General features: G+C 66.5%; 1 protein-coding gene across 1 annotated transcript in view; it reads left to right on the top strand.

Moving 5' to 3' along the window:
• The first annotated feature begins 3258 nt into the window (after positions 1-3258).
• The window catches only part of WDR27 (WD repeat domain 27), a 48468-nt gene continuing 39802 nt past the window's right edge, over positions 3259-11924 (top strand). The window contains exons 1-8 of the mRNA XM_036024994.1: positions 3259-3450; positions 4548-4689; positions 6266-6390; positions 7389-7502; positions 8181-8232; positions 9512-9582; positions 10784-10904; positions 11702-11822. Of these exons, the coding sequence (XP_035880887.1) occupies positions 3262-3450; positions 4548-4689; positions 6266-6390; positions 7389-7502; positions 8181-8232; positions 9512-9582; positions 10784-10904; positions 11702-11822 (935 nt within the window). The 5' untranslated portion in view covers positions 3259-3261. The remainder of the gene's footprint in view (positions 3451-4547; positions 4690-6265; positions 6391-7388; positions 7503-8180; positions 8233-9511; positions 9583-10783; positions 10905-11701; positions 11823-11924) is intronic.

The following is an 11924-nucleotide window of genomic DNA, read 5'->3' as shown; positions in this document are numbered from 1 at the left end:
GATGTGCCGTCTGCCGTTCCCTGGGGCTGCTGTCTGGTTGTGTTTTCCGACGCGGCTTTAACACGGTGGTCTCTGTGGCAGCAGCTTGTCCCGCCGTTTCCTGCTGTGCGTACAGAGTCTCCGATACACTAGCATGTCACCGAAAACCGACCTGAGTGTGACCTCTCAGACGTGCTCCCGGGCTCTCGCACGCCTGCCTTGTGCGCACCCGCCTCGTGCGCTGGCCGGGCCCGGGAGTGCACGGTGAGGAGAGGAGGCCAGAAGGCGGCGAGTTTAGCCCTTCTCCCGCATTCTCAAGGGGCGCGCACTGTGTTGCTTTTGTAAGTCACAAAGTGAGGCCACTTCTGTCAGTGGGGACAGGCCGGCGCTGCGGCCGACGACCCCAGCCGGTAGTAGTGTGCCGCTTCTCGCACGGCCCTCCGTGGCTGCTCGAGGCAGACACGACTCGGGCATTTCCCCGCACGCCAGGGCCCCGAGGCCCCCTCCTCCTGCGGTTCCCCAGCCCTGAGCGCTGCCCGTCCCTTGTGTTTAGCCCGTGGGTGGAGGAAGAGAAGAGAGGACCGTGCATGGGAGGGATTTATGGGCTGGGTTTGTAGGGCCCACAGTACGTAGGCCCCAGACTCCCTGTCCCTGCGGCCCTGGCCAGCACTCGGCCCCCCCGGCACCTCGCTGCAGGGAGGCGGATCTGGTGGTTTCCAGAGGCGGAGGGAGAGCTCGGTGGTCAAGGGCAGCAGCGCCCTCCCCTGGCTTCGTCCTCACGTGGGCAGGGCAGCGAGCTCTCTGGGGTCCCGCCCCAAGGGCCCCCCCCCCCGCCCCCCCATGGCCTCATTGCTTCCCGACAGCTGCACCTCCGAGCACTCTGAGGACTAGGGATTTGCCATGTGTGTTGGGAGGGACTGGGACGTTTTGGGTGTGTGTGTGTGTGTGTGTGTGCGTGTGTGTGTGCGCAGGCTAATGGCAGCTCCGAGACACTCAGACACGAGTGTTTTGCTGTGTGTTTTCTCGTCACTTGAGGTGATTTTCCACCTCTCCGTGTGCTCTCACCCCACCCCACTCAGGCCCCCACGCCTTGTCCCGGCTGAGGGGTCTGGCCCTGTGCCGTCCGCAGCGGTGCCAGGCCGCCTCCTGCCGTGTTCAGGCACGAGCTCCTGTCCCGGCACGTGTGTCCTGCAGGGCTCCCCAGGGCGCCTGGAGCCCAGTGTGTGGCCTCTGAGCCTTAGACTCTGTCATCTCCAGTTTCGTGCTGGTGGGGAGGGGTTTTCTCAGCTAATCACAGTGAAAACACTCCATCGCCCAGCGTGTGAAATTCTTAATTACGATGATAGACAGCACGTGGTTCTGGGTGAGGCCGCAAAGCAGGCCGTGGGTAACCTGGGCCTCTGCCTCCAACGTGTGGGGCTGGGCCCTCTCTTCTGCCCCCTACAGGCACGTGTGTGGCTCCTGAGGGGGCCGGCCTGGCTGCCTTGGAAGGGCAGAGGGGTCCCAGTCTCCTCTCTCTGTCTCGGGTCCCACCCCTCCTCCCGGCCGAGGGGGACGAGGGGCCCCGGGAGACACCCGCACAGCTCCGGGGGCTGCTGAGGAGCAGCCGTTCTCCAGTGCTCTGGAAAGAACCTCACCCAGAGGCCTGGCCTGGCGCCGGGAGCCGGCAGAAAGAGGCAGTGTGGGGATGGGGTGCTGAGGTCCCCGGGCACCCTGCAAGGAAGGGCCAGCCTCCGACTCTGGAGACACCAGCACCGGACGTGGATGCAGGCCCAAGTGTCAGCACCTCGGTCCAGGTGGGACGGAGGAGACCACACTTTAAATTCCGGTTGAGGGTGCACTGTAACACGCCAGGAGATAAAGGGGGTTCTGCTGGGGATGGGGGACCAGGACTAGGTGGGTCTTCCTCCTGCCTGGGCGCCGTGAGTCCACCCAGTCAGCCGACCAGGGCAGTTTTGGTTGGTTCTGTGGCTCTCCTCCTCCTGGCCGTGTGGCGGCGCGGTGCCAGGCGTGATGCGTGGCTGCGGGTGGCAGGCAAGGGTGCCAGGCGGCTCTGCGACTGTGCCCCTGCCCCTGCTCCTTGGCATGCACCCTCGTGGGTGGGCGCTGCCTTGGAGCCAGGGACACGCAGGGACATGCAGGGGCCCCTTCCCTGTGCCGCTGTGGGTGCCCGAGGCAGGCGGGGGTGGAGACGCAGGCCTGGGTGGGGCGACCCCAGTGCTGCTGCTGCTGTCTCTGACGAACACCTGACTTGGGGAAAGAGACCAACTCTAAAGGCGTGTTGCAAGAACTGGAGGGTGTGACACTCACTGATGTTCACAGAGGCGCGTGTTAACGTCCCCAGAAGGGACTTGAGAACGGTACCTGGTTCCGAGGTGTTGCGCTGTTTCCCAGTGATCGCGCTCAGCTCTGCAGGAGTCACGGTGGCGATAAGACAGTTTGTGTTAAAGAAATGAGACAGTGTCTCATCACAATTTTATGTGTGCGTTCTCAAAAGTTTGTAAAAATGTAAGGTTTTGCACGCGGCCCTCCGTTTCCTGAGGTGCTCGAGGCTTCTGAGCAGCCGTGGCCGAGGCCTGGTGACAGTGGCTCGCGCTCAGGGACCTGGGCTGGTCCCTGTGGCAGACGCACCCCCTGTGAGCGCAGTGTCTGTGAAGGGGATCATGGGAGCTTTGATGCCTTTGCCGTTTTTTTTAACGTGAAGCTCACTGCCAGGCGTCGGCAGCTGTGAAGAACGTTAGTTGGCAGAACCAGGCTGGCGAACTGGAGAAGTCCACGTCTGACACACGTGTGTGTTCTGTTTGTGTCCCCAGCCCAGCCTGAGGCTGCCGTCTGCTGCCATCACCGGACCCGCCTGGCCAGCACAGGGGCCTGCGCACCTCCGACTACTCAGGATCCTGCGTCCGCGTGCCCAGCCGTGGGGGCGCTGGAGTGGGGGTGAGCCCGGGGCCAGGGCGGGGCTGCTGCTGCCCGAGTGTGACGTGGCCTTGGGGGGTTCACGGATGTGGGGAGCCCTCCAGGGGGGCCTGGGCTGCACAGGCCCCACTCCTGCTCTTCATACCCGGGGTGGGCTGCGCCCCGCAGGCGGGTGGGGCTGAGCCTGAGGGTGGTGTGGTCCTGGACGGGCCCTCCCAGGTGTGCAGGGGCCTCCTCTCCCCGGGAGCAGGGGGGGTCTGGGCGACGGGCCATGTGCGCCCCGTGGGCAGTCATGCACCCACGCCTGACAGACCAGCACCTGCCTGGAGCGTCACCCCGTGTCTGTGTGCTGTGCTTTCAGACCCGATGGAAGGACCACAGACTCCCTCCGCGAGGCCCGGCGGCGGCAGCGGCGGCATAGTCACCGAGACTCGCCTGGCGGGGTCCTGGCCCTGCGCCTCGCCCGTGCCGCTGGCCTGCCGCCCGCCCCTCTGCGCCTTCCCGGCGCGCGGCCCCGGCCTCTGCGTGTGGAGCAGCGCGGACCCCGAGGGCCAGGTGCGCAGCCCCGGGCCCCGGAGAGCCCCGTGTCCCTCTCCAGCCCGAGACGCCAGCGGGGCCACCCGCCCTCCGTGGGCTCCGCCGACAGCCCAGGGGAAGACGGGAACACGCCCGAGGCGTTCCGTGGAGGCGGTTTCCATGAAACGAGCCGTGCAGAGCCACTACGCTGGAAAAGTCCTTCAGAAGGAACAGGAGCGAGAGCAGGTTCATCCTCACAGTCAGGGCCAGTGGAATTTCACAGAGTCTTAACATTAACACACTTAAGGGACTTGATTAGGTCTGTCGCCGGCTCTTTTACATTAAAGGGAGAGAGTTTTGAAGACACCACCGTTTTAGAATGGTTCGTGGCTAACGTAGTTGTTTGAATCCTCTTAATAAAAACGGGTTTTGTGCAGAACGGGGAGGTAGGTTCTACCGGCGTGCCGTGGCGTCCGAGTAATCTTGGCCTCCGCCCCGGGCCTCGGCGTCGGACAGCTGCGAGTGAGGCCCGTGGGAGCCCCCGTGTGTGCTCGGGGGTTGCCCTCCAACCTGCAGTCCTCCCGGCGGTCACTGTGCTGCTGGGGGAGACCCCCCACCCCTGACGGAGGGACCCGGGCACTCTGGTCTCCTCCCCTGAGGTCACGGCTCTGCGGCCTCCCTACCCTGAGCCGCGCCACCAGCCTCTCGGCCTGGGTCTCGCCAGGTCACCTGGCTCCCTGCTGTGCAGCAGCAGTTCACCACCACGCAGGTGCAGCCCCCCGGAGCCCCCTCCTCCGGCTCTGTCCTCCGTACCCTCCTTAGCTGCAGAGCTCACACTGCCGTTTCCCCCCCTGGCCAGCAGAGGGCGCAGTGGGCGCGCACTCCGTTACTGAGGAGTGGACCAGCGGGGCGGAGGGGAGCTGGTCACTTTGCTGGTGTGTGTGGTTCCTGGTGCTGGGCAATGGCGAAATGCCTAACCTGAGAGGACCCCTTAGGGTACATGGGGACTCCAATAAACGAATGTGTGCAATCGATACATCGGGAAAACTCCATGCCTTTGATTTCTTAGTTTGAGGTTATGCTGTTACGTTCTTTCGTTTGCTACCTCTAATCTGTGATTGCTTGTGGGTGTGTAGCTCCTCGTCCTCAGAGGACACCGTGACCCGGTCACCGCCGTGGCCTTTGGGAACGCAGGGAGCCCGCTGCTGGTCTGCTCGGCGTCGCCAGACTGCGTTGTGACGTGGAGGCTGGACGAGTGCAGAGAGCAAGCCCTGCGAGGTAAATGCACAGTGAAAGCGCATTTGGAGAGTGTGCAAAGGGAACTACGTGTCCTTAAATAGAGCGGGTAACATGAGGGGCTTGGGATCCCGTCCGACCCCTGTGACCTGGACACCAGCTGTGGGGCAGGGAGCCCTGTGTGGGAACCGTGCAGGCCACGGACCACGGCCACGTGAGAAGCCGAGATCCTTCGCTCCATGGGTTTAATTGTCTGCATTTTCTTCCTTTGAAATCTGTGATTTCTGTGGGACTGGAGCCATGGGGGCAAGCTGGGGTGTCCTTTCCTCACAGAGACGGGGGTGGGGGGGCGGCCGGCGCAGAGCAGGCCACGCAGGCCAGAGGTGGTTGTGCCCTGTGGGCGGCGCAGTGGAGGGGGGCCCCTGGCAGAGGTCCTGGCGGCCGCGTGGACCAGCGTCTGAGGTGTCACTGAGCTGGGGAGACAGGAGCTGGTGGGGGGGCCTGGTGCTGGGCGGGAGGCGCAGTTTAGGCAGAGGGGGGTGGCGGGGGCCTGGGCGTGCAGAGCTTGGCCCCTCTGTGGAGCCGGGAGCGAGCCCGTGTGGGTGGGGGGTGGGGTCAGGGCTTTGTCAGGCGGCTGTGAAAGGTCGGCGGGGACCACATTATGGAGTGCCATTTGGAGTTTATAGGATTACTTTGAAATCAGGTAATTTTGGGCAACAGCCTATCTCATCCACCTCCTTTAATTTGTAGTGTGGCCACTCTGTTACGAGTGCATCACCACCAGCACCTGCACACACGCACAATACACACACGCCCACACATGCGAACACGCACGTGCATGTGCACACAACTACAACGCACGAACACACATAGCACACACGTGTGTGCACGAACACACATGTACACATTGTGCACACTGATAGGAAACACACAGAAAGGCACATGTAGCACATACACCACACAAATGTGCATGGGCGCAGTACATTCACAGTACATGCACACACATGACACAACGCACCCATTTATAGGACACAGGCACACGTATAGAAACATGTGTGCATGCACGTATAGTACTCACATGTGGCACACATGCATGTAGTGAACACCTACACAAGCACACACACGTCACGTGCACATGTGCACACACCTGTCCAGTGAACCTCATGTCCAGTACCTGCTCCCCACCCAGGTCTTTGCAAACAGGCAGTTCTGGCTGGAAGGGGTGGTGTCCCCAAAGCCCCCCTCTGAGTCTCTGGGGGCCTCACGGGGATCCTGACACGTGGTGGCCGCTCCCGGGATGGCGGGCGGCAGGAGCCCTGAGCCTGGCCCGGAGCTCCGGGGTGCCCAGGGTCCCTGCCGGGCGGGGGGTCAGCACAGGTGCACCTGCACCCCCCTCCGGGGCTGACAGGGAGGGCGCCCTCCGTGATGGGGCATCTGGGCCGTTCTGACCAGCTCCCCACGTTTCCGGGAGAGTCTTGTGTTCGCTGTTTTGACTGCTCTCGGAGAGCCGGAGTCCCGGGAAGGCCGCCGCCCTGTGGGGGGCTGCAGGGGGGCTGGCGACGCCCCCCCGGCAGGGCTGTCCCACCTCCGATACCCGACGTGACGCCTGTGCCTCCAGGGGTGGATCCGCGCGGCGCTGTCCTGGGCACCCTGCTGGGGAAGGTGCCGTGTGTGCGGTACCGTCCGGACGACCGGGCGGCCGCGGTGTGCGCTGGCAACCAGGTCCTCCTGCTGGACGTCGAGGTGAGAGTCCCCTGGGGGCGCCAGGGCCGCCCGCCGCTCGTCAGCGGTGTGTTTGGTGGGGCGGCTTTCGTGAGCACGTTCGGGGCGGTGGGCGAGCTCACGTCATTGTCTGCACTCGAGCCCGGGAACCAGGCGCTGCCCTCGGGTGTGGGCTGGGCGACCCCCGCCCGTCCCCCCCCCCCCCCCCCCCCGGGACGTCTGATGGTGGGCGGGCCTGAAACCTCCGTCTTCCTGAGGGCCGCACCCCGCGGTTGTTCCGAGGCCCGAGCAGCAGGCTCTGCTGTGGGCCCCTCCTTCTTCACAACCGTGTGTCCACGGAAGGTTCCGGGATGGCTGCGTCCCGTGTCTGACCGTGGCACGGCGTTCCCGGCCGCTGTCAGGCAGCAGGCGCAGCGTTCTGCCCCCCAGACTCATGGCCGGGTCTCGGCGTCCCGTGGAGACAGGTCACCTGGGGCCCGGAGCCGTGAGTCCCGCTCCCAGCCGTCTGCCTGCGGAGGGTCTCCTGGCTGGGGCTCGGGGACAGGACGCAGGCGTGACGTCACGTTGATGCCACACCGCGGCTGGGCGGGGCGGGGCCTGGCGTGCACTCGGGTCTCTGCACGCCGACGGGGAAACGCAGGCTCCCCCGGGGAGGTTGGGTCACGAGTGGCCTCAGCGGCCAACAGTCAGTGGACGTGTCCTCGGGCCCAGGGGCCTCCGCGGCTCGTCCTGCCGAGTGAGGCCTGGGCCGGGGCTCCGAACACCCAGCGTTTCGGGGAAGACGCCTGCTCAGACTTCGAGAAGGTCGGCCCGCCCGGCTTCCCTGTCACCACCGCCCCTGCTCCCGGCCTGCACGCTCCTGTGCGCAGCCATCGATGAGGGCCCCTGGGTGCGCACAGAGAGCGCCGGAGTGCACATGGAGGAGGGACGTGAGCTGTGTGTGCGAAGGGAGCTGCTCTGGGTGATGTGGGAGCTGCCAGCCCAGCCGCAGCGTCTGGTCCCCCCACTGTCCACCCCAGGCCCGGTCCGTGCTGGCCCAGCTGCAGGGGCACCAGGGCCCCGTGACTGCGGTGGAGTTCTGTCCTCGGCAGCCGCACGTCCTGGTCTCCGTGGCGGAGGACAGGTGCTTCAAGGTGAGGGGCGGCTCGCACGCAGGACGGGGCTGGAGCAGCTGGGCTGTGGCACAGCCGTGCAGGGCCTCACGTTGGTGGTCAGCGCCACGTCTGTGACCGTGTTCCTGCTACGCCCCGCCCTTCAGCCCGACACTGCAGCTGGGGTTGTGGGTGGGGCCCGGGATGCTGGGAGGGAGCTGGGGGCCCCGGGGGAGGAGAACGTCAGCGTACCTGCAGGGCGGCTCCGAGGGGCCGGAGCAGGAACCTCTTTCCAGGGTCGGTCGGGCTTGAGAAGAGGGGAAATTAAAACTGGAGCCGCGCCGCGCCCGCCGTGCTGTCTGGAAGCGGCGGGAGTGAGTGGCGCGATGCTGCCGGTGGCCTCCAGGAGTCGTGAGACTCGCAGGGCTGGGTGTCGGAGGCACTGAGTGCCGCGCCTGTCCCAGAGTGGGAGGCGTGAGGTCACGTGCAGGCCTCGGCCGGCTCCCCCCCCCCACCCCCCAGTCCCCGCCGGCCTCGTCCTGGGTCTTCCGAACCCTCTGGACACGCAGGGTGCGCCCGGCAGCTCTCGTGTCCGTGCGTGTCTCTCTGAGAGACCTTTCACGTAGAGTGACCGGTGCATGGCTCCCAGTGTGAGCTCACGCCGGCAGTGACGGCGGGAGTGCTGCCGCCGCTGCTGAGGAGGCCCCTGTCTGTCCGAAGGTCTGGGACAGCCGCGCGGGATGCTTGCTGCACAGCTCGCCGGTGCTCACAGGTACCGCTCCTGGGGACGCCCCTCTGGCGGCGGCTCGGGGCGCCCCGGCGCCCGTGTGACTGAAGACAAACAGCTGCTCCCCCCCCCCCCCCCCACATTCTCTTGGTTTTCGAGGGGGAAACATGGGCGTTACTTGGAGCTTTGTGAGGTGGGAGACGTGTGGTGGGTGCTGCCCCGGGAACCGGCCCAGTGCCGCGCTGGGGCAGGGCCGCCGACCCACCCTGCCGTGGGCCGGGTGAGGTTGGGGATGGCAGGGAGCACTGGTCCGGCTCCTGGGCGTCCCGGTCTCCACGTGCTCTCCTCACACCGTCCGTCCCCCGGTCACGGCTGACGTCCGCCCAGGGTCCCTTGAGGGGCCGGGGGGCTGAGCAGGGTGCACGCACTGGTCTCCCCAGGGTGGGCGACACTGTGGGGCTGGCTCGACTCCTCTGCAGGCCCCCCCCCCCCCCCCCGCCCTTTCTGCAGCTGGCGTCCCCGGAGCCTCCCGCTCCCAGGTGCAGGTTTGTGTCCTGGACAAGGGGGCTGCCTCCCCGGTGGTGGTCCGGTTGAGAACGCAGCTCTGGGAACCCGCAGGCGCCTGCCCCCGGGGGGGCAGAGCACCCTTCCTGAGGCTGCCGACCTGCGAGAAGCATCCGATGCCGGGGCGTCTCGAAGGCGTCACCGGTCGCAGCGGCAAAGCAGGTTTCTTGGAATGAAACTGGAACGACCTTCCTGAACTTACGTGGAAACGTTTGTCAAGACAACGATCACAGTCTCGACGCTGCTGTCGTTCCCAGTGCTTAGGGCGTGGGATGTTCCTGGACGGCCGTCCGTCTCCACTCCCCTCCTGAGCTCTCGGCAGCGTGGGGTCAGACACGTCTGACACGTGTGAAGTGAAACGGCCCGAGAGGCAGCGGTTTCAGACGGACGCCCGTTCCACTGCCGTTTCCACCACCACCGGCCCCGTGGTGTCACCAGTTTCGGTCTCTCCGGAGCCGCTCCTCGGGGAGCCCAGAGCTCCGGGGACGTGCTCTGTGCTCACCCTGGGCCCCGGCACGGCCAGGGGTCGGGAGGGGACGGGGCCAGGGGTGCAGGGCAGCCAGGGGAGGGTCGCCTGGACCCAGCCGGCCCCCGCCCGCCGGGTGCTCACTGGGACCCCCGCAGTCCTCGCCGGGGCCCCACCTGCCGCGAAGCCGGCACTGAGGACGGTGGGAACCTGGGTCGGAGTCGGAGAAGCGGATCCCTCCGCCCACACCATGCTGGCGCCTCGGGGGCTGAGCGAGGTCTGTTCCCCCCGCAGCCGCCCCCCTCCTAAGCCTCTGCGTGGACGAGGAGAGCCAGCAGCTGGTGGCCGGGTGTGCCGAGGGCCAGGTGAGAGCGTGACCCCGCCGCCCGCACCCGCGGCCCTGGCTGGCCCTGCTCAGAGCCCCCCCGCCCCCAGCCTCCCAGCCAGCCTCGTCCCCTCCGCAGGGTTTGAGGACCTGCAACTCGGATTTCTAGGCAAGCGGTTGAGGGTCATTTCACCGAGTCCGGGTCCTGTTCTCTTTATGCGTTGATAGAATTTGGGAACAGTGTCCCACCAGGAAGAACCCTGCTCTCCCTCTGTGTCCCCTCCCCTACCCCCTGCCCCCCGCCTGTGGGAATCTCGTTTGTTTCCACCCACAACACTCCTGACACTCCGCCCACTGAACAGGAGGCAGTTGGTCCCACACTGAGAAGTTCTCGGTGATACCAGCTGGGTGTCCTGCAGCTCATCTCAGGCCTGGGGGAGGTCCGACCCTACGGGTGAGGGGCCTGTCCCCCACAATGGGTCCCCATCCCCAGGTTCCCCCCACCTCTGCCCACGTGTCTGTGAGTCAGAGGGTCCCCAACCCTCCTTGGCTTTGACTGATCCGCCGGAGAGGCTCAGGGTCTCGAGGCTGCTCTGTGTCAGCCACCGAGTGCAGAGTCGCACCAGGTGGGCCGTGGAGGAGGGTGCGTCGGCCCCGTGAGGGCTGTGCTCGCTGGGCTGAGCCCCATCATTTTGGGATTTCCTGGAGGCCTCACCATGGGGGCACCACTGATTGAATGAATCAGTAGCCGTGGTGACGGAGCCCCAGCTCTGGCCCCTCGCCCTCCCGGGAAGTCTGGAGTGGGCTGCAGGCCACCCTGGCAGCCAGCCGCCCCTCAGGCCGCTGTGAGCCTCCCAGAGGGCCCCTGGGTTTTCAGGACTCGGTGCCGGAGCCAGACGGAGGGCCCGTGTCCTGGTGTGGAGGGTAGGGTCCTGGCGAGGCTCTCGTGGCGGGGGGAGGGGGGGCGTGTTTCCTCTGCAGCCACGTGGGTGGGGGGCCAGGTTGTCGGGGGTTGGGAGGCAGAGAAGGTCCTCTCAGGCGGGTGACGCTGGGCCTGGGGACGTCGCTGCCCCCACCGGAGGGGCAGCTTCTGCAGAGGGCGCTGGAGACCAGGCCCTGACTCTGGGCAGAGGCTCCGGGGACTGCCCCCCCAGGCCCCTGGGGCCTGGCCTCCTGCCCTGGCGGCTGCTACTCACTTGCTCGTGGGCCTTTTCCGCCTTCTGTCCCCGTCGCCCGTCCAGCTCTGTGTCTGCAGTTTGGCGGAAAGCCACCGTTACCGGTGTGTGACGCGCGTTGACCTGAGGAAGCAGGTGGAGAGCTTCCGCGCCAGGATGGCCGGGCCCAGGCTGTGCGGCTGGCCAGGTAACGGCCAGGACTCTGCCCGGGCTCTTGGAGCGACCGGCACAGGGTCCCACGTGGTGGGCGGGGCGGGGACGGCAGGGAGGGGTGAGGGCGGGCCCCCCTCCCGCCTGTGTGCCCGGGGGGGGGGGGGGGGGGAGGGTGGTCCTCACACCGGTGCACTGGCTGCCCCCTGCCCCACCCCCACCCCCTATCCTCCGGGTGCTTGGCCCAGGCTCTCCGGTCTCCGGGTGGTCGCCTGCCCCCTTGTCCGCCCGCCTGCCCGGAGCCCACGCCGCTGGAAAACGTCCAATTTCACTTTCCACCCAGCGAGCGACTCTCACGGGTGGATCCAGTCCGTTCGTTTTCCTTGCACGGCGCGTGCGTCTTCGCCGGCCTTCAGGTTTCTCATCGTCGTTGTTCTTTCAGTTTAGCTGGCGAGCCTGTGTGTTTGCCGAGGGCTTCAAGCCATTCCCTCCTAGAATAGCTCAGAAATCGCCTTTCCCCGACGTGTCCATTTCCCCTGCTGCTCTGCGTCTTGGCCCTCAGCGTTTCGCTGTCTGTGGCATCAGCTCCCGTTTGTTACAAAGTGAAGTCCATGCGGCCACGGCCGCTCGCCCCTCTGCGGTCCGCACCTGGAACCCCGCCCGCCCTCACGGCCTCGCACCCTCACCTTTCTCTGCACCCTCACCCGCTCCTCGTCGTGAGGACGCTGCCTGTCCCCCGTGGCCCCCGGTGTGCTGGCGGCAGCACGAGCTTCCGGCGACCCCCGCCGCCCGCGGCCACCTCGCCTGTCGGGTCCCCAGCGCCTCTGTTCCCAGAGGGCAGTGAGCTTCCCTCCGCAGATGCACCGGGCCGAGGGGACGCGGTGGACGCGACACTTCCCGTGCTGGGCCTGGCGCCCTGCGACCTGGCGCACCTCCGCGGTCCTGACCGGGGCCTGTGAGTCCGCTGGGCGCCGCCGGGCCCCGGGGAGGGAGCCCCTGGCGGGGGGATGGAGAGTGGTCATACCTGCAGCTGTTCCTAGGGCTGCGAGTTTTAAGT

Source organism: Phyllostomus discolor, chromosome 4, assembly GCF_004126475.2.
Source record: "Phyllostomus discolor isolate MPI-MPIP mPhyDis1 chromosome 4, mPhyDis1.pri.v3, whole genome shotgun sequence".
Classification (NCBI taxonomy): Eukaryota; Metazoa; Chordata; class Mammalia; order Chiroptera; family Phyllostomidae; genus Phyllostomus; species Phyllostomus discolor.
The sequence above is the reverse complement of the archived record's forward strand: the minus strand, read 5'-3'. Positions and strand labels throughout refer to the sequence as shown.